At 50.2% G+C, this 21,780-nt stretch overlaps 1 protein-coding gene across 4 annotated transcripts in view; it reads left to right on the top strand.

Moving 5' to 3' along the window:
- Positions 1–271: 271 nt before the first annotated feature.
- Positions 272–21,780, top strand: part of SAMD4A (sterile alpha motif domain containing 4A) — a 103,227-nt gene continuing 81,718 nt past the window's right edge. Inside the window, exons 1-2 of one of the 4 annotated variants that reach the window (XM_052783592.1) lie at positions 272–361; positions 791–1,454. In XM_052783592.1, the coding sequence (XP_052639552.1) occupies positions 1,259–1,454 (196 nt within the window). In that variant the 5' untranslated portion in view covers positions 272–361; positions 791–1,258. The remainder of the gene's footprint in view (positions 362–790; positions 1,455–21,780) is intronic. The other 3 variants (XM_052783593.1, XM_052783590.1, XM_052783591.1) reach the window with 3 other exon arrangements.

The raw sequence follows: 21,780 nt of genomic DNA, 5'->3' as shown, positions 1-21,780 counted from the left end.
GTGGTTTTCTCCAGCGGGAAATCCGGGGTTTTGCCAACCGGCGGGGGGCGCGCGCGCGAGGGCGCGCCGGCGCGCCCCCCCGCCCCGCCCCCGCGCGCCCCCTCCTCCCCTCCCCTCATCATGACGTCACCGCTATGCAAATGAGCGGCATGTGGGGGAGCGGGGGCTCGGCGCGCCGCTGGGTTCAGTCTCGCGCCGCGGAGCCGCCGCCGCCGCCGCCGCTCGCGCTCCGCGCCCCCCCCTCCCCTCTCCCTTTCCCACCCCTTTTTTTTTCCCCCCCCTTTTCCCTTTTCCCCGCCATGGCACGGCCCCCCCAGCGCCGAGCCGACCCCCCCCGCTTCCCGGCGCCGGTATGAGTCAGGTGAGTGTTTTAGTGCGGAGGGAGGGGGGGGAACTTTTTTTTTGGGGGGGGGGGAACTCGCTTCCCTCCCCCCCACTTTAGCTGCAGTGGGGACACCCCCAGGGTGCTGGATGCATTGGGGGGGGGGGGTTGCTTATCCCGGCGTGCTGGATGCATTGGGTGGGGGTGCTTACTGCCCCCCCCATTGGGGTGCCGGATGCGTGGGTGGGTGCTTATCACCCCCCCCCGGGGGTGCTGGGTGCGGGGGGGGCTGCTCCCAGCGCTGGGGGTGTCAGAGATCTGCTCGTTTGAGGAGGAGGAGGAGGAAAGCAGCCGGGCTGCGGTGCCCGGCCCCGCTGCATGCCAGGGCCGAGGGCGAGCCTTCCTCCTCCTCCTCCTCCTCCTCCTCCTGCCCCCCCCCCGCCTGACACCCCCCCTTTTCTCTTCCAGGTGTGAGGCCCCCGCCGGGAGGAGGCAGCCCCCGCCGCAGCCTCGCTGGGGGCAGCCCTGACGCTGCTGCTGCTGCTGCTGGGGTTTTCCTTTCTTTTTTTTTTTCCTTTTTTTGGCCTTTTCTTTTTTATTTTGGTCGCCCCCCCCCCCCTCCCTTTTTCCCCTCCTCCTTCCCTTCCCTCCCTCCCGTGTCGCCGTCAGGGAATCCAGCGCTGCACCGAAGCCAGAAGAGAGGGAGCAAAAACCCAACCCAGGCCGAAAGCTGCGTCCAAAACAAAACCCACCGTTTTTATTGCAAAGGAGATTTTTTTTTCTTTTTTTTTTTTTTTTTCTTTTTTTAATTTTTATTATTATTTTTTAATCCTGACCCGAAACGTAGGGGAGGAAGCGGAGTCGGGGCAGGAAGGCTTTCCCGGTATATTTATTTTCTCCCCCCGCAGAGGTGTCTCCTCCGGCCGCCGGCTCACCATGATGTTTCGAGACCAGGTCGGCGTGTTGGCCGGTTGGTTCAAGGGCTGGAACGAGTGCGAGCAGACTGTTGCGCTGCTTTCGCTGCTGAAACGCGTCAGCCGGACCCAAGCTCGCTTCCTCCAGCTCTGCCTGGAGCACTCCCTGGCAGACTGCACCGAGCTCCACATCCTCGAAGGGGAAGCCAACAACCCCGGTGAGTTGGTTTTTGCTGCAGCCCTTCTTGAACGATGCTCCAATGCAGGCAAAATTAAAAAAAAAAAAAAAAAAAAAAAAGATAAAACACCCAAGAGAAGAGGGAGGTCGGGGAGCCAGGGCTCCCCAGCTCGACTGCATCGACAGCTTCTCTTACGTTTTATTTTTCAAACGGGTGATGGCTTATTTCAGTTTGATTATTTCACAGCAAACTACTCCAGTCTATGGCGTGGTGTAACTACGGTAGCATGAATGATTGGTGGGTTTTTTTTCCTCCCCCCCCTCCTTCCTCCTTCCATGCAGTTTCCTGTGAAATAAGTAAGTCAGGTCACGTAGAGTCTGGATTTTCTAGGCTTCTTTTGGACAACGTGGCTTGCTTTGCTTTCTGCAACATGCAGAAGCAGCCCATCACTACCTTAGACGAACTGTTATTTTCTAAAGGTCTGAGCAGCTGGGTTATCCTACTTTTATTTTATTTTATTTTATTTTTTAAATGTGGCAATTCCTATTTCATCATTCAGATCCTGTTTGGACGCGTTTTTTTCCTGCGGCTCTGAATACCCCCTTGTGTTTCAGTGGAGCTCTAAGAAAATACGAGTAGGCTGTTTTATGTTACTGAACGTTCAGGATGCATTACAGCAAACGTGCATGGCTACAAAAGTATATTTTGGTTTTATTTATACACCGTTACAAGTTACTCAACTCCGCAGAAGTAAATGGAGTTGGAGCAGGATGAAAATGGCACAAGCGATGTGCGAATTGCGCTGTGTGTTAACGTATTTATTTATGGGTGTGTGTGCATTACCAACACGTATGTTCCTAAGTGAGTATGTGCAGATACACGCAGGGATGCAAGTCGCTTTAAGCAGAGTTTCTGATACACAGAGTATGAGCAGGGAGGGCGAAATCTGTCTTTAAGTTGCATAGTTCTGTTTTCCCCAACCCCTCCAAAAAAACCCAACAAAAAACCAAAGCAAAAACTCCCCCCCCTTGTTGCAAAGCCATCCCTTTTATTTAAAATCCCGGGGGGTTGCGGCGGGGGGGGGTTGCCCGGGAGCTCTTGCTTTTCGAGCCGTGCACGTCGAAGCGGTGTCGGAGAGCAGCCCCGTTGCATTTTGCGGTAGGTGGAAATTTTGCGATAGGTGGAAATTTTGCGGGCTGACGGCGGCCGGATCCCGAACAGAGCCCCCGGTGTTGACGGGACGGGGAGGAATGCAGGGTCCTTCTCCAGCTGTTCCCTATTAGAGCACCGAGCCGGCAGGATTTGGCAGCTGCCTGCGCTGCCATTTGATGACAAGGTCCAGCGCAACGTCGTGTTCGACCGAGGACGGATTTAAGTCCTTCTGCAGGAAACGCAAACCCGGGGCTGCTCCAGGGCTGGCTATGGGGGGGAACAAGGCTGGAATTGGCCGTTCCCTTATATAGCTCGCAGGAATGAGAGGGAGGAATGCTGCCGAGTGCGCCTGGGCGCAATACTGCTGGTTTTATAAACAGCTGAAGGGCCGAACCTCATCCATTTGGGGTGGGGAGGCCCCTGGGGGGTTGGGGGGGGGGGCAGGGAGGGAGCATGCTCTCTAAACTCAGCTGCTCCGGGATAAATGTGCAGCCTCCCATGCCGGCCTTAGCGCAAGCTTGCCGCGATTCCCGTGGCAAGGCGGCGTGAGCAATGTATTTTTAATAATTGTTTATCAGCCTCGCAATTTTTCGTTCAAATCGTGGTTTTGGACGTAGCCGCGTCCCCTCGGTTGGTCAGGTAATTAGAGGGGGGTGATTTACCTCCTGACCGCAGAAAAGGCAAATTCGAAAGGAAAACGGCGTTTCGAAGTCTTCCCAGATACAAAGTCACTTACGGCCGTCTGTGTGGTGGCATTTGCTTGGTGTAAGCCAGGGTGGAAACCAGGGGTTGGACCCTTCCCATCTCTACTCGTGCGAGCAATCCCTGCTCGCCCCTGTAATCCCATTGACCTTGCTTGGCGCGAGGATTTCTCCTGCGAGCTGAGCTTGGCATCCAGCCTCCTGCCTGTCCCTTAGCGCATTTGTGGAGCTGCCTGCGCTTTCCCTGACGTTCCTTCCAAAAAATGAGCTGTTCCTCCAGGGCATTTGTAACTCCAATAGCAAAACCTGCATCCGTTGAGTTCCTCTTTCTCACCAAACGCCTCTCCGTACAGCTTTCCCGTGGGATGGACGTACCCATGCATCCTGCGGAGCAGGACGTGAGCTTCTCCGAGCCGCGCAATCCTGTTGCGGTGGAGGGAAGGGTAGCTGAGATTTGCAGCCGAGCGCTGTTAGGAAATAGCTCTTAGGCTCCAGTGTTAATGCTGCCTTCTTCATAAAACCACCTGTATTTCTTAAATCGCTCCTATTCAGCACCCGTTTTGCAGTCTGGCATTTGTCACTGGCCTGGCAATGGAATCGCACCAAGTTCTTCTGAAAAGCAGTGTCATCATCTAACCTTGCGTTACTCTCTATTGGTTGAATCTCGTTGTTTGCTGAACTAAATTTGGGCTCGATTCCCTCCCAGGCTGAGGGCTGAGGGCTGAGGTGGCTCCTGGTATGTTTTCCTGGTGTTTGCTGACTTGGAAATGGTGGCTCCCTGCTTGTAGATGCCCCACCAGCATCCTTGTTGATGTTGGGGACGTGGCAACAGTGGTGTGCAAGGGACCGCAGGGTGACGGGGTTGCACAGCCTGAACGGCTGTGGGAGCTGGCTCTAAGACGTGGTGTGGTCACATTCAATGAAGCACGGGTGAAATTCTCCGTCTGGCAAGGGGTGTCACTGCGAGTTAAGCGATGCTGGTCTGAATGCAACGGGCTGGTCTAATGTGCTGGAGCAAGTGTCCGAATTGACTTAAACGGTGGGTCCTCGTGAGAAGCGAGTTGTTTCGTACGTGCAGGACCTGTTGCTTGTCCCAACCCTGTTGGGGAGGTGGGAAAACTTGAACGTTACCCCCAGTTCGCAGCCGTTAGAAGGAGGCGGCAGCCCTGCCGTGTTCCTTGGTGGATGGGCACCATAATTGGCAATATCATCACCAACAACTGAGATCAGGAGGGGGCCCAAAGGGAGATGGGAGCGTGAAATCCTCACTGGCTGCTGGAGCTGGGCTCACGAGCCTTTGGGTGTGTGGACCAGGCGTGGAGGAAAACGCCTCTGAACAAAGGTGTCCAGGTTGTTTCTTGCCTGGTAGACTCCAAATAAGAGGTCTGCTGTATGGCAGATGAGATGGAAAAACCTCAAGGAAGAAAAATAACTCTCTTTAACTAGTTAATTGACATGGAGAAGCAAGCATATTTATTTTGAAGGAGTTCTGTCTTATTTTTTCCAAGCGTGAGGGTGTTTTTTGATAATGGCAGCCAAGCCCTTCTCATTAGGACTGCAAACCCGATGTGGCTCTGCAGCGTACGGCCATCTACGACCCCCAAAAAGGCCTGAGGAGCCTCCTGCTTCTGTGGCTCTTTGGATACCTGCTCAGGCACAGAGGGGTGGATGTAACCGCGTTGCCCACCTCAGATGAGAGACATCTTGCAGAAAGCTACACCGGTGTCTCGGAGCGCACCGGAGACGTGGTGACTAGATGTGGCGCGGGGGCTACGCAGATGGTTGTGAGACCACCTGCAATCCGCAGTGCATTTACAAACGTTGCTTGATTATAAAGGTAAAATAGAAGTGAGAAGCAAACACAGAAGGAAATCTGTATGTTTCTTCATTAGGTGAAGCGTAGGGCTTGTGGTTGTCCTTCGTGGTGGCTATGAGTAGCCTCGCAGAGCTTTAGTGGTTTGACTGGTAAAGAATGTGGGTTGCTGCTAATTCAGTTTGAGCACAAATGGCTTGGCCTGCCGTGCACGGAGAAGAATATAGAAACCATATTATCCACGCACAGAAATAGAAGTTTCAGGTATTACATAGCGCTATTTAAAAGCCTGCTATAACTTCCTTCCTTCCTTCCAGCCTGGCCTCGCTGGGCGGCTTCGGTCCCAGCTGCTCGGAGCCGTCAGGACGCGGCGACCTCCTCCGAGCCGCCGGTAAAGGTCAGGCAGGAGCTTAACGTGCCCCACGGTGGGAGCGGGACCCACGGTCCTCCCGTGCCCGCCGGCTGGGGCTCAGGCACCGAGGGCTGCCGGCTATGCCCGCTCCGCGGGATACAGACCCACTGGGGAGGTGGGAGGCTGCCAAATCCCCGAAACGTGGTCCGTAGGCTTTTGGCGTTGAGTGCGAGGTGTGCTTCTGCTCTCACCTGCTCGGGCGTCCCCTCTCCGATGGCCAGAAGTGTGACCGGGGTTTTTTTTTACTGGAGTAGTCCCAAATCCCGTCCCACCAGCCCCAGCTTCGGAGCTCCCGCAGTCTCTGCGGGTCGACAGAGATGCCCGAAGGCTCTGTGGGTCCTCCAGGCACCCAAGCACCCATCTGCACTGATGGTAGCAGAGTGACAGCTTTAAGCTCTTGGTCTTGAAGGACAAGAAGCTTGCTTTGCCCTGTGCGCAGAACATTAACTACTTCACATGTTAAGGCCAAAATCTTTATTTCATTTCGGCAGGCTGTCAAGTATCACAATGAGAGCATCAAAATGACCTAGATTTCTTGTCCTGGGAAGGACTGGCTGGAGGAAGAGACAAGGGTTGCAGGCAGCGGTAATGTCTTTAATTAGACCAAGTGATGCAGCTGGAAAAAATGGCCAAGCATGAAGGTGCACCAGCTCAAAGGAGGGCTTGTGTGGTTGTGGGGTTTTTTTGTTGGTGTTTTTTTTTTTTTTTTTCCCCATCAACTGTACCAGCTGGTCTATTAAAAGGTATTACATGTTCCTGCAGACCTCGCTCTTATATCCTTAGGTCGTCGTGGCTCCAGCCCCTACGACTGTTGCTGCCACCCCGTCTGCAGACAGTCTCCCAGCTCATCGGGAAGCTGTTACCCCTCCGCTGTGCAAATTTTGCAGTTTGCCCCCAGTGCCCCCCACTGATGGAAAATCATCCCAGTGCCCAGTTTGAAGATGGTTCCCAGTTTTTTTTTTTATTTTTATTTTTATTTTTCTTGGCTTACCACTGCGTTGCAATGCTGAACTCTAGTTTAAGTGCCCTTGGGCTGTGCAAGAGCATCGCTGGGCTGTCCCACAGGGGGGACCGGAGGGGCTGAGCAGGCATCCTTGGAGGAGGACGGGGTGAGGAGCTAAGCCCCATGCTCGGTGGGAGCGATAGGAAGTTTTAAGTGCAACGCTGGACGTTGGCATCGCGTGGTGCCTCTGCGTACTTGCCTCTGCCGGGAGAGGGGTGTGAGCAGCCCTGCCAGCTCTGCTCATTAAAAATCCTGAGCTGGGACTCTTAAATGGAGAGATCTGCTGAGCTGTTGGACACTGGCTTCTTTTAATCTGCATGCTGTTGCTTGAGCTGCTGCCATGCATCTTGCCCAGGTTTTGTTCGCAAACTTGAGGGCTGGAAGCTATCTCTGCTGGGTTTTTTTGGAGAATAGCAAGGGGAGGGGTATGGAGGTACAGAGCAATGTTAGCCGGGGGCTTTGAGCAAGGCTACACACCCAGTATTCTCTTGCAATTCAAAGATACTTTTCTTTTGAAAGATGCTTTTCAGAGGAGCTGTGGGAAGCACCGTAGGCCAGCGTTTGGCTCACGCCAGCCCTGGCTGGAGGCAGGTCTGTGGCACGGCGAGAAGAAGGCTCCCCTTCGCTCTCCCCCTTGCCCTGTTACTGGGACCTAGAGGAGACGCCTCTGGGCTTACGCTTAACTCTTCTATACTTTCTCCTGTTTGCTTAAAAACACCTTCCTTCGTGGTTCCTGGCACGCGTCCCTTGCAGTCGGAGAAGCTCCCTGTGGCTCGCTCCCAAAGCACCGGCAGTACGAATGGTGAGGTCTCCTCCACGTGGCAGAGCTAACGAGGGCTGGATCGTTTGGGTGGCGGGTGCGACTCTTCTGCGTGGCAGGGCTTGCTGGGGAAACTTTTTTTTAGGTAGCGATGCTTAAAACAGGAGAGAGGGAAGAAAAAGTTAACTCATGAGAACAGCGTGGTTTGCTGCGTGGAGCATCGTGTGGTGCGAGAGGGTCTGCCCACGGGTGGGCTGCTTTCTTCCAAAGAGACTTTTCTGTACTTTGCAGTGTCCTTTTAACCATTTTGTCATATAGTTGCGTGCCTCAGCGAGGGGCCTGATGTTGGGGTTACTTTCCCCACTGGCTGCAGTTGGGAAAAATCCCACTGTTGAAGTGCGTGTAAAAAGATGCAGAGAAGCATTTCACCCATCGTCACAGACCTGAGCTGGAGTTCTCTGCCTGGACCAGCTTGTTGTTGTCCCTTGATTTCTATGCAAATGCTACCCTTCTCTGTAGGTATCTCATGTTTGTGCTTGGAAAAGGAGTCGAGATTAAGTTCTGCCCCACAACAGTGGGTGCAGGGAGGCTGTAAGTGAAGGGGAGGAACCGCACGGGGCATCGCTGACAGCGTATGGCAGTTTTCAATCCATCGAGATACGGATTGATGGGAGAGGTCAAGGAAAACTTTAGATCGGGAGCTGAATAAGAACCAACTGTAGAGCCATCAGTTAAAATAATCTAGTTTGCGAATGCACTTATCTTCAAATGAGATTAAATGGATGAATGGGGAAAGTGCTTTGCTCGTAGCCTGGGCCGTTGCGGGTGGATGATCGTCTGCATAGTTACGTCCTTTGGCGTGTTAGACCTCAGCACCTGAACAAAGCTGTGTGCCCATCTTGCCATTTATATTTTCCACGTTTGCATTTGGGCCAGTTGCTTTTAAAACAGTTGATGCTCTGGTCAGCCAAAGCTTCCTGCAAAGTTTCCCTGAAGCGGTTGGTGAAGGTTCCTGTGGACCAGGTGGATCACGGTGCGAATTCCCATCTTCCTACAGTTTCTCAAGCTTTGGCCTTTCTTTTCCATCTTCCATCAAAAACTACCTTTATTTAATTTGTGGCCAATGAAAGCCATTTTTTACCGAGCTGCGAGTTACGTTTGCAATCGGCGTGAGTAACTGAAATAGTAATTAGCGTGAACGCTCGCTTTATTTTAAGATGCGTTCGTCAGTGCTTTAGCTCTCCAGCTTCGTGCTTCTGTCTAATGTTACCGCAGATAACTGGTTGGAGAAAGGGCACCCCGTGTACGACCGCTGCATCCAAACCCCAGGGCTCAGAGCTGACAGCCCCTCGGGGTTGGGTTCATCGGGGCGGGGGGAGAAGCTGGTGTACTAGCGGCTGCTGGGCTGCGTTTTTGGGGTCCCACCTGATTGCCCCATCTTCTCCCCACTTCTTGCGTGGTGCTAAGTGAGTGGGATGACCCCTTACACGAATCATGTTGTGCATGCATATGTACCTCTGAGTGGGCATGTGCCCTTTGTATTTTCTTTCTGTTTTCACTGAGGAAACAAGAGCATTAGTGTTTTTTACTAACTCTTAGTTACGCAAGAGCTGCTAAGGGGTCTAAAAGAGGCTGCGGACTCTGATGCAGGGGATGTACGGGCTTGCGTGCTCACCCCTTTTCTCTTAAAAAGCGACGTGTTTATCTTTGCAGCCTTAAGAAGGAGACCCAGAGGTCTCCGCTGAGCCTGAGTTTGGCAATGGCAAACAGCCAAGCCGGTGGCTTTCCATCTTGGCCTCAGTAATTACAAATAAAGTTGAGGTTGGAGCGAGCAGATCCGTTCCCGGCTTTCCGCCTGCGCGCCGCTTCCTCTTCCGCAGCAGATGCATTAAGTGGAGGGGCAGGATCTCATCAAAACAAGGTTGGGATTGTTTCTCAGTTGGAGAACGTGGTGCTGGCTTTTCTTTGGAAGGGGTTGCATTTCTGGCGTGGGGGGATTGCAAGCTGGGTTTTTCCTCCCGGAGCAGAGGGCTTGGGACGGTCTCACCCGTTGCGTGATGGCCGTGCAATTCGGTCTGCTCTGATTTTGGGTCGTGAGCAGAAAATGAGCCCGGTCGGGGTGGGAGGACCAGCTCTGGAAGCAGAAACCCAGTTTGCTTTGTACCTGGCAGGAGTTAGCTGTGTGAGGCAGGTGGATGGGCTTTTACTAGTTTTTCCATGCCCGAGGCAAACGCATCTGTCTAAGGCGAGAGGAGATGTAAGCAAAGGATTTATCAGCGCAGGTTCACCCTTCCAAAGCCTGGTTCACAGCTTGCAGTTTTATCTGTGTATTTGCATGTGGTGACTCCATGGCATGGTATGGTTGTGTCAAAGATTTTGGCGGAGGTGTCTGAATTGTAGCGCGTTTTTTCTGATCAGGCTCTGGGCTCGCAGAGCTGCGCGGGTGTGCGGTACAGCACCTCGTCTAAGGCTTTCGGGGCTTCTGTCTGGAACAAGCGAAGGTTCCGCTCGCTGATGAAGCCTGTAGGCTTCTGATCTCTGAGTTGAAACCGGGGTGATATCTGTGTATTTTGCTACTATTAATTCTGGCTTCCGCCCTTTGCAGACTTTTCAGGGCATTTGCAGTGCTTGAGCTGTAGCACAAAAAATTTCTTGTATTATATAAAAATAATCCACCGGGCAGAAAAAGACTTTCTCCTGCCCGTGCTACTGTGCTTGAACAAACTCGTGGTCATTTTGTATTGTGAGCGTGGGACTTTCCGCTATGGAAGATGCGGATGGATATGATGGCTCTGTTGCACCAAGGGCTGAGCCAGCTTCTGCCGCGATCCCTGCAAGCCTTCCCTGACATTTGCAGGAGCTGGATGTGGCCCCGTGTTGAGCTATCATGCCTGAAGACGTTATTTTACTTAAAGTAACGTTAATATTGGGAGTGTCATCTGCAGGATTCAGCAGCTTTGCTCTGCTCTTTGCTGTTCAGTGAGGCAGCCCTGGAGTGGAAGCACAGGGCGCTTTAAAAAGCTTCTCTTCTGTTACTGATTCTCGCAAGTAATTAGTTCCAGATTTCTCTTCTCGTTTTTTTTCTTTTTTTTTTTTTTTTTTTTGATAAAACTTGTTTCAGACAAACCACAAACCTACCTTACTTTTAACCAGTTAGTTCTCCTGTTCCTTGCCTACACTGTTGCCTGGTGGGGTATGGGCACGTGTTGTGTTTGGAGTTTTAATTGTTGTAAGAAGAAATTGAGTGGGTGGATAAAACAGGGTTTAACCAGGTTTAGCTTGAAACATTTTAAAACTCACTTTCCATGCCACTGCATTTTTCTCGTTGTCTGTATTTTCAAAGAAAAAACCCTGAACATCACAGATTGGTTCTTCTTGTCCTTGTGTTTTATTGTCCCCTTCTCTCTGTCCCTCGTCTGCAACGGGGAGTGAAGAAGGAGGAAAATCAGGAGAGAAGTGTGGAGGAAAAAACTCACAACTCTTGTTGTGGAGAAACTTGGCTGATCTGACTTTTGCAAATAGAACATAGTGTTTCTGCAGCAGCTGTGGTCTACATTCATGCATTTCCCCGGTTTTCATAGTTTTCCTGTTGGGATATTCCCCTTGTTTCTCATGCAACAAAAATTCATGTGATTTTTCTACCTTTTTTTCTGTCTGTTCCCCAGTGTGCTCAAAGTGCCCATGGGGTCAGCTTGGTTCTGGGTAGGTTTTTTTAAAAAATCTTACAGTTCCAAAAAAGTGGATTATTTAAAACAAACAAAAAAAAAAAACCCAAAAAACAAAGTCCCCAGGCTGTTTCCCACCAGATAATGCGAACGTAGGTGAAATGTTGAATTACAACTACCTGAGTGACCTTTTAAGATAAGAATTGTTATTGACTGGCGGTATTATGTTAAACTGATAAGAATTCTTTTTTAAAAGAGGAGGGGAAAAAAAACCCAACAAACCCTCCAGTAACCATAACAACTTACTCGGCAACGCGCGGGCAGCACACAGCTCCTTCCTGACGCTGGTGCTGGGGTCTCGAGGGCGGCAGTGCCGCGGGGATCCCGTCCCGCAGCCCCTCGGAGGGACCTGGGAAACCTCCCCGGAGCTTCAGGTTGGTGCTGTGAAGGATGCGCGAGGTCACTTACGCTGCTCCGGTTGCTGTCAGCCCCTGAATTTTCATCATCCGTAGGGAATTGTAGCTGGAGAGTTGAGCTGGGGCTCGGTGCCGTGCTGGTGAGTCGGGTGCTGCGGGTTTTGGGTGTTGTGGGAGGGATGGGTGCGAGGGGAGGAGGTGCTGGGAAGCAGGAAGGATGCTTCTGGAAGGCAAAGGAGGATGCTTTTGATGGTCCTTGCTTCAGAAATGAGGAACCGGGCGAGGAAGGCTCTTCCTTACCGTTACTTACCATTACCTTCCCTTACAGGCAGGCACAGCGCAGCCCTTGGAGCCCCGTCGGGAGCTGGCTCCCATCTCTGCGCCCCAGCAGAGGTGCCAGCTCCCATTTCGGGTTATTGTAACAGAGTGAGGAGTCTGATGAGGACATACGTGTGCTTAAAGCCTTCCTTCACCCAGATGAGCCCTGCTTGGTATGTTTGCACATGCTGCTCCTGGGGATGCTGTCAATTTAAAGCAGAATTCACACTTCTGCCACGGACTTCGTTACCTTCTGTTATCAGGGGCTGCCACTGAGATTATTAGAGCTAAAGAAAACCAGCCGTGAGCAATTGATTTCTTTCTTACCACCTGCTTTTCTTCTTCCTCCCCCATCCCTTTGCACTTGTATTACCTGCGTGTCGCGGGTTCCCACGTTTCGTGGAAAGCGTGTGTCCACGCTCGTGGCTCGCAGGTGGGGGTGAGCCAAAAGGTGAACAAGCAAGAAGCAGCAGCTTGGAAAGCTCAGAGACCCAGGAGGTCTAAAGGAGAGGGGATAGGCCTGATACAACAAAAAATACTCTAAACGCTTTAGAATTAGGTCTAGGGGGGAAAAAAATAAATCCATTGGAATACATACCAGCAGAAGCGGCAGAGGTGTGCAACTCGGTGTGTCTGTTCAGGAAATCAATTACTTAAACCTGCTCGGTTAAAAGAATCATCGCAGCAGCATGAATTCTTTTAACGATAGCTCTTAGCGCTGTGTAAAGGTGTCTTCTCGGACTGCACTCGCTAACCTTTCATCACATTATTCTGAAGCAGTCAGTTGGATGCTGAATGCTTTTTGTAGCCGATGTCAAATCTCGGTCAGCCGGAGAGCCTTTATAAATAAAGGTGTCTGCTTGTATTCAGGCATACGTGGATAATAGCTGCTGTAATTCAGCTGTCCAGCTCGGCTTCCCGGCTTTTATAAATGACTGATCAGAGATTCCACTGAGAATGAGTATTTAAAGGGATGGAGCTGCTAAAAGTGGTCTCTGTACTGATAAGTATAGCGAGTCTCTATCCCCGGGACAGGTGGCCGGCGTTGCCCTCCTTCCACTGATGTCCCGGGTTTATATTTCACACAAAGCAAATGTTGCATTAATAAAACTTTTGCATTGCGGCTAGATTGCAGGGCTCTGCATTAATTTTTTTGCAAGCTACACTTGAATCTTTCAGTTTGTCATCTTTTTCTTTTCCTTTTTTTTTTTTTTTTTTTATGGGAGCGGGTAAACACTCGGAGATCTCTCTGGACAAGCCACAGCAGCTGGAGGATACTGGTTTCTCTATGGAGTGGAGGAATTTCATCAGAGGAGCTATTGTTTGACTGTGTTCTCAGCATTTTGGCAACTGTTCTTTAGATTAACCCTACAGAAAGGGGAGGGTGCTCTTTGCCGGGTCTGAAATAATTGCAAAAATGTGGGCAGATGCTTTTGCATTGTTAGAAGCCGATACTGGTTGGTAGTGGGGAAGCATTGTGTGGGATTAAGGAACGAAGAAGCCCAAGTTCTTTAAATCCCTCCTAAAGCCAAACTGGATGTTAGCATTGATGTTCAGTTGTTTTCTGTTTTTAAAATAGAAATAGTTCACGTTTTCTGTGCCCGGTTCCTGGCCGCACAGCTTGCTTGCAGGGTGGCAGCTTGCGGGGAGCATCGCCTGTCCCCTTGCAGCCGGTGGCCCGGATCGGATGGCTCCATCCCTGTCCCGGGCCACTTCTGTACCCTCCCTCGGAGGGAAGATGCTGAGAGCCGCCGCAGGGCAAGTTTCTTGCTGCGGAGGCTCCTCGGGCCGTTCCTTCTCTCCCGGAGGGCTGCGGTGGGTTGGAGCTGGCACTCCCAGCCCGTGTCCCTAGTGAACTCATATGGAATACTCACTTGCTGGAAAATCCATTTTCCTGGGCATAGGCTGTTGTGCTTGGAAAGGAGGAGGATTCGGTACAAGAGCGAGCATCCCACGTACAGCTTAGATACGGCAGGTGGGGAAGGAAACCCTCCCCCAGCTCTGAAATGTTTGTGCCTAGGTTACCTGTGTGCAGGGCCTTTTTAAAATGTATTTCTCCATGCATTTATTTATTCCTATCCTGCAGCTTGAGTCCTGGCAGAGCTGTTTATATCGCTGTATATCCACGTGCGGTGTACCCCAGCCCTTTCACCATTTGCATCCCCTGCAGAAATCTCAGCAGAATGTGCCTTCTCTGGGGTGGCTTTTGTTTGCTTTTTTTTTTAATTTAAAAAAAAAAAAAGGTTGCTAAAGCTTTTCCCAGGAGACAGTCAGCACTTCTGAGTGACTTCTTGCATTCCCAGGCTCTTGTCCCCGTCTTGTGTGGGAAGGCAGGGCTGTCTCTGGGCACAGCTGATGCTGACACACTGGTTCCTTTTTGGTCTCCCCCAGCACTGGCCAGGCTTGGACCCCTGTGCCCGCGCCGAATTGCAACGTAAATGAGTCCCACCTCAAGGATGGGAACGAAGAGGGATGTAGTCTGCTGCCTGATGAACCACCCTGCTGAAGTCAGTGATGCTTTTAGCTGGGTTTAATTCCAGTGGGTGAGTCCTGCTCACCGATGAAACGGATAAAAAATTGCTTCTTGGGGTTTTGAGTGTAATTATGCTGAATTTATCCTGCTGAATTTGGCCCCCCGGCACTGGTGGAAAACGGGAACGACCTCCCTAATCCTGCTAGGGCCGCTGAATCTGGCAGCAGTCTCCCCGAGGTGGAGAAAACACTTTGCGATACTGACTCTCTTTTTGTACGAAGGCGCATCAAGGTGTTCTTGAGTTAACAAATAGATGCTGCTGGCAAAAGCTGGTGGCTCTGGAGAGGCAGAGCTCCTCACTGCAAAGCTGCCCGGCTGCAAAAGCTTGGCATGTGCCCCTTCTTCCCCTGGGCACACTGCTCTTAGCTGGTAGACGTGGGTACGACGTGCAGATTTTGCTTTTTGGGTTGATGGGTGGGGACGTTAGCTCATGAAATCTCATGTTTTAGCTTGCAGTATGAGGGTGGCAGTGTCTGATTTACCAGGGCAATAAAATCTGCTGATGGTGGTGGATAGCAAAGAACCAGCTTAATGGGTTAGGTGGTGGCTCGAGATAGCCAGACTGGTGTGGATCCGGAGGGGCGAGTAGTTCCCGTGCACCGAGGGGCAATACGAACTCGCTGTGGACCAGCAGTTGCAGGGTAGCCTGGGCTCTTACCTGTTCGTGCTCCGCTGTGAGCGCAAGGATGCGTCGCCCACCCGTGACCCGGCGCGGTCCCTCGCAGGGGACCCGGAGGAGAATCGGGAGCCCGTGAGCTGTGGCCGAGGGGTGATGAAGCTCCTCGCCCACCGCGCAGCAGCTTCTTCCTCTGCTGGTGCCTGCAGAGCCGAATTCAGCCCCTGGCTCCATTAGTTGCCAGCTCTGCAAAACATAACCGAGGTGGTTTTGTTTGGGTTTTTGTTTTTTTTTTTTTTAATCTGATGTGCTTATTTTGGTTCAGTTTACCCATACAATTACACTAATTTGCGCTATTATATGCAAAGAGATTAAAAATGCATCTGGCAGAGAGGATTAAAAACTAGTAATCTGGCTGTTAAGAAGCACGCGATGTTTTAGGATTTCCTTTCTAGGTGTGCAGAGCTCTGTAACATAAGCAAATGTGATCCTTTGTAGTTGCAGTTTTCATAGGGAGAGCTCATTAAAGCTAGTGTGATTGTTCAAGTAAACGAGAAATGAATGAATTTAAAATATAAAACTAAATGCTACCACATTAAAGCAGTAGTCATGATTTAAGAGCTTGATTTTTGTTTTGGCTTTTTTTTTTTTCCTGTGCGTGAACCTGGAGCAATAGGGTTGCTTTACCTTTTAAAGGATTTAACAAGTTGCTCTAATTTTCTTTTAATGTTGCAGTGCTTCAAAATAATGCAAGGTCAGACCAAGCGTAACTAATTCCAGTTTGAAGGCAGAGGGTAGCCTGTTTCTCAATAGACTTACAATTAGTGCAGTTACTCCTGCCTTCAAGAGGGATGTAGCAGGAAATGAGACTGCTGGAATCTCGGTAAATAAAAATATGTGCTTGGGGATTTTTTTTTTCCCTTTTTTTGTACAAGGAGACGGGGGAACCCTATAAAAGCCAAGGTTTAATTTACTTTTGCTTGCTTTCACGTGTGCTTCTGGCCTGAGAGGACTCATGGCAGGAGGTCAAGCAGGAGGATGCCCTTGCATCCTTCGGGGGCTGGCAAACCCCTCCGAGGTTGCTGTCTTTTGAGTTCTCATCGCTTGGTTTGTCCGGGTTTACCCGTGGCAGGGTCCCAAGGATGCCGAGAACTTTTCTCCCGGGATCCGAGTTGGTCTGGTGCTGCTGCGTGAGCCCTGCTGCTCCATCCCAGCCGGGCGCTGGGCTTTCAGGGGCAATTGCCTTGCTATTTTGCATGCACCATTAAGACTTGTTGTTGTGAATATTAGCTTCATCATCTTGATGTCAGGGAAAAAAACCCTGGCTGTTTTCACATAGCTCTTGGTATGCTACCCGTTCTGGCCTCCCGTGTAACAAGAAGCCCAAAGCATCATCCCGCTTCTCCTGCAGCAAGCCCCACAGTGTGCGTGTGGCCAAAGCATATCTGGCTTTAGTTAGGTCATCTTTGGGGATCCTGCAGCCTGTCCCGGCTGCGGTGCTGCTCCGATGGATGCTGTTAATTAGCAAATAACTGTCACCGTGTCACCTTAGTGCTTCAGGTGATGCCCAGGGTCCTCCACTGCCATCATTAGAGAACAGTTTCCCAACTTGTCCCTTACTGCATGTGTTAATTTTGCTTTCAAGGTCTGGACTGCTGTCACAATCCGCGTGTGTCCCTTTCTTCCGTACGTTGCGGTCTTCTGCTGCCGGCGGTGGCCGGCAGCGTGGTGACACCGTGAGCATGGGTGAGGAAAGGGGAGCTGCCATGCCCTCGCTCCTATTTACCTTCCCTTTCCTCGTCCAGAGAGACTATTTTCACGATGTAGAGGTTGCTAGTGATCGCAGCGACTGTTTGCTGCCACGTGCCCAAGGGGAGACGGTGAGGACAAGTCCCGTTTCCCACCAGCCTTCCCCCGGCCGGGAGCCCCATCGCTGCCCCATCGCCGCCGGGATGCAGGTGCTGGTCCCTGGACCACTCTGACTCTTCCCCGCGTGGGATGCAGCCAGCAACCTCCCGTCCCGTCGGTGCCAGCTGGAGCCTTGCCGGCAGCACCAGACATCCCTGGGCATCACCTTCCCGCTGGCAGAGCCGCGGCCAAATAAAAAGCATTTTTCTTTCTCCGTCTCCTACCTGCTGCGTGACTGCCCGGCCTCGGGGAGGGAGATGGGGCTGTGGGCATCTCTCCAGCCATGCTTCGGTCTGCTTTTATCTCCCTTGAAATGTCTGCACGCCCTGGTTTGCAAATACAGTTAGCTCTGCCTGCCTGGCTCCATTGAGTTGTTGTTTTTTTTTTTTTTTTTTTTGTTAACTCCTTATGTGCCCCTGGCTGATATAATTTGGCCCGTTGTGGTAGAAATCCCAGCGTGTACTCCATGCTTGTGCTTTTTTTTTTTTTTGCAGCAAAGACCGTATGTTGCAGCTCCCAGGAGAGAGGAAAGCAGCGTTAAGTTTTCATCTCTGTCGTAGCTAATTTAAGGGGTGAGAAAGCGGCCTGGGTTTGTTTTTTAAGAACTGGGCAGATACTGATAGTACCAGTGTCAGTACTGAATAACTCAATAAGCTGAAGAATGCAGTAATATCTAAAATTAAATCTGTTCGTAATTGCTGGGTTATAAATGGCAGCGTTTTCTCCAAATGGAATTAATTTATTATTTTTCAATTGCCGACACAAGACTCAGCAGCGCATACCCCACAGTTAGCATTAATACAATAATAAGGCGCTTCCAAAAGGTGCGTTTGGCATTTGTAATGCACAATACAATCTAACAAACCATAAACTGTGTCAAAATACTGTTAAGGTGGTAATTAAAACTCTAAAAAAAAATGTAGAATAGATGAGTACATTCCAAATTGTGACTTTTCAATGAAGCTCTTTCATAAAAAACATTGTTTCTTGCCAAAACAAATTCAAAGGCATTTTTGTAATTTCTGTTGGGGAAAGGAGGAGTGTTTATCCAGCTTTTCATGTTGGCTGGGCTTTTTGACTTTTCTTTAAGGAGGAAAAAAAAAAAAAAGGCAGTGCAAAAAGAGGTATTTTTGTCTGAATGTGCATTAAAAAGTCTTGCTCCTGTCCTCTCCAGAGTGATGTGCAAAGTGGGGTGAAGGCTGGAGAGGGATGCGCCTTGGGGCTGCAAGGCTTGCTTTAGCATCGTAGCTGAAACCCAGCGGTGATGGGATCCCCTCGCACATTGCGCTCGGGGCAGACGCGGAGCCCGAAGCGGTTCCTAACGGCACGAGGATGCCGGGGGTCCTGCCGACATGGGTGGCAAAACTCCCCTTGCCTCCGGTGGCTCCTGCTTTTGGAGGAGGAACCCCCCGCGGGTGCTCGGGCTGGGGCTGGGGTTCCCACGCTTGCTTTGCAGAGCATCTTCTGCAGTGACAGGCATCCAACTGGTGCACAAAGCAAAACTGCTTAAGGTATTTATAGTTTTTCCTTCTGATTTTTTTTTTTTTATCCTTCCAATTTTGGACACGTTTTTGACAGCTTTTACCTGCTGAGTCACCATTCATCCTCTTGCACGGGAGCTACTCCTGCCATACCAATTCCCTGAGCAGGCTTGAGCAACCATCGTTTAAAAATAAATCCTGTCAAGGAAGTGTTGGGGTTTTTTTTCATATCACCAACTGCTTTTCCTGCTGTGTGTTTGCTTTCTTACACAAGATGGCTATTTTATAGATGCGATGCCTTCACGTTGCTAAGGATGGCTTTATGATTTATCACGTCCCGCCACAGCGTACCGTATGCAGGAACTGCGTGTTGAAACCAGATAACGGTGCAACTTTTGAAGATAACTATATCTGATTCTGCAACAAGTGCTCTGGTTTTCCTAAGATGGACTTTTTCGGTGGTAAACCGCAACTTGAGCACAAACTGTTTGATTCGCGTAGCTCCGCTTGATAAATAACTCCTCGTCCGCAGCAAGTAGCCGTGACTGTTACTTCTGATGGATGGGAAGGGAGGGTCGGTCTTGCCAAGGGTAACCCTGATATCCAGGTCGGTTTTCTTTCCCATTTACCAGGTTCAGATGGCAGCAGTGTTTACAGCTGTTTTTGCGATGTTGCTTAGTGCTTAATCTGCAACACTTGCTTGCAGACTGCCTGTTGGCGGCCAGACTGTGATGGCCACCTCTCTAGAAACCACTTGGAAAGACTTTGGGTATGTGCAATGTCCCTCATTCAGGGTATCGAAGCATCTGCCTTCCTGTCGCTTCAAGTGCTTTCTGCCCCCAAAAATGCATGTCAGATTTATTTGCTTTGCTTTATTAGCTGTAGTTTTGTGCGTTGGGTAGTAAATGTCAAGAATATCGTTAGCTCCTTCCTATTTCTATATTCTCACCGACTGGAGCCCGCATTGATGCTGTAGATGAAGGGGGGATTGCTTTATGGTGTGCACGGCCGTTCTGCCTGAGCGGTGTATTCCTTATTTTGTGGCTGCTTCCACCTTCCTTCTTTCCGGGGAATACACTGCAGAAATTAAATATTCAGTCTATTTATAAATTTCAGTCTAAATATTAATCCGCCTGTATATTAATTCTCCAGGTGGTTGCATCTCACTGTAATACAGCTGCTAGTGGGATGTTAATCTTAGTGAAAGTCTATTTTAGCTTTCTCCTGGTTGTACAGCCTGCAGTCATCCCGCGGGGCAAATCCTCCCCCAGGAAAGAGGAAAGGAGACTATTTAAGGAGGAGCAATTCGGGAGGGAACAACTGCGGCTGAAACCGAAGCCAGGTTTGGGAGGAGGAGGCTGGGAAGGAGCTATTTCAGGGGAAGGCTTGCCTGGCCACGTCGGTGTTGGGCACAGAGGTGTCCGTCCACCTCCTTCGTGTCTGATGACCAGCACTCGTTTTGACACGAGAAGTTTAATGCGTGACTGTTTCTTGACAGGCTCGCACGGGGAGGTGCAGAAATGTAGGATGCCACTGGTGGTGTAGGTGCCTTGGTGGTTTGGGGGTGTCTGGTAGGTTTTGTGGCATCCTTCAGGGTTCTGCCTGTGTGCGGGTACATCTTGCATGCACTGCAGGTGTTAAACGTTGCATGTGTTTTGTGTTGCGTGCCTGCTCCTTCCTTAATGGTGTTTATATTTCATCCTGTCTTCCCAGAGGGTCAGATCCCAAGCAGCCTCTTATCCAAACTGGAGTCCCATCCTGCTTGCAGACATACACCTTGTTTTCTTTCTTCTCATTTCTTCTAATGAGCGGCCCATCTTTTCCATAACTAAACTTCTAATGCCCCGGGGATATGCTGTATTGATCGGCCAGTAAATCTCTGACCTCAAATTCAGCAGGGCAGCTCAGGTCCCCATGGGAGCGGGGTTTAAGTGTGAAACCCTCGGGATATATTCGCAATGCTGGATGCAATGCTCTAGCCCCTGCCCCTGTAGTTTTTCTTGATGACACAGAAGATGACAAGCTTTGTACTTCTGCTGCTTTTAAATCTGAATGAGTAATTCAATAACGAATAGCTATCAGTTCATTGCTTTCATGTTAAGGAGAAGTCCTGTCCTTTGAAAGCCTTTATATAAGAATATATGTGAGCTAATTTCTCATCTTGCGCGACCAACCAGTACTTGAACATAAGGCTTCCCTTTATCATTGCAGTCTCTTTTGTTATAACAATCTTCAGCAAATGTTTTTTGGAGAATTTAACGTCTAGCTCAGACACGTGGTGACACACTCTTAGTCCTCTCTGTGCGTGTAAGACTAAAAATGGCCTTTTTTTTTTTTTTTTTTTAACTTTCCAGCATGCTTGTGAGTACTTAGCGCTAGAAGGGAAAACAAAAGGCCCACCAACACCAACAGTTTCTGCAAAAGAAGGTTTCTAAAATTGCATCTCCTTTTAGTAAGGAGAGCACGTGTGCCTGGGCTATAACATAAAAATTGTTGATGTGTTTTGCTTAACTTGCTAAGGGTTTTTCAGTGCCGGGGATTTGGTTGGTTTTTTTTTTTTTTAACAGTTGGAAAAAGCTTGTAAAACTGGGGAATGTATGCAGTGGTTTTCCCTCCTTTCTTATCCCTGCTGCTCCTCGCTGGGCTCTCCTGAGGCTGGCCAGCTTGCCAGTGCTTCCCGTGCAAGGGTCCTAAATCATCTCCTTGGCGTCTGCGCTCGTCCTTGTGCACCGAGCCTGGGCACAAGCTTCCTTCTGTCCTGCACCTTTCTGCTCGTTTAAGATGGAGTTTTTGTTTTCCCTCCCTATCAGCCTACGCGGGGACTCGAGGGCGAGCGGCTCGTCATGTCCTGCATCCCGGGGAGAGCCCGTAGGTGCCGGGGAGGGAGCAGGGATGCTGCAGCCCCTCTCCTCGCTGGCATTAGCTGTTTTCAGCGGGGTCGAAACGCTGAAATCACAATAGGGATGTGTTTAGGGGAAAGGGGGCCGTGGTGGCACAGGCCGTGCATCCCCACTCCTGAGCAAAAAGGGTTTGTTATTGCAGGAAAAAACCTTCAGGGTTGTGGGATGGGACTGGATGGTTGGGTCTGGAGCTGGGGCTGCTGTGGTGGTACTCCTCCTGTCCAAAGGATTTCAGCTTCCCATTATATATTGAATAGAAAGTGAATTGGGCCATGCAGTATTTAAATTGTTTTTGAAAAATCAGCTTTTTTACAGTTACTGTTCATCCTTCCTCTCAGATGTCGCTTTGGCTGGTGATATGTGGTAAAGAGGAGAAAAAAGAAGGGGAAATCCTACTTAGGGATAAAGAAAAGTGTATTGTCCCTAGTGCCAGAGCCAGGCAGCGAAGCGTGAGAAAGACTCGCACAGGACTCCTTACAGCCACATGTTTCAGCTTCGGCCATTTTCCCATCAAAGCAGAAGCCACACAAATATCTCAGTTTTTATTATTGCCATGATAAAGGAAGAATTTTCTGTCTGAAGTAATAGCTGTAAGGGATTTCTTGGGTAGTTTAGAGCGATAAGTGGGCCTTTTGACCTGCGCTGAGGACACAGGGGCTCCTTGGAGTAAAGACTTTGAGCTATACA

The sequence above is a fragment of the Harpia harpyja genome, chromosome 3 (genome assembly GCF_026419915.1).
Source record: "Harpia harpyja isolate bHarHar1 chromosome 3, bHarHar1 primary haplotype, whole genome shotgun sequence".
NCBI lineage: Eukaryota > Metazoa > Chordata > Aves > Accipitriformes > Accipitridae > Harpia > Harpia harpyja.
Note: the sequence above shows the minus strand (reverse complement) of the source record. Positions and strands in the feature narration are given on the sequence as shown.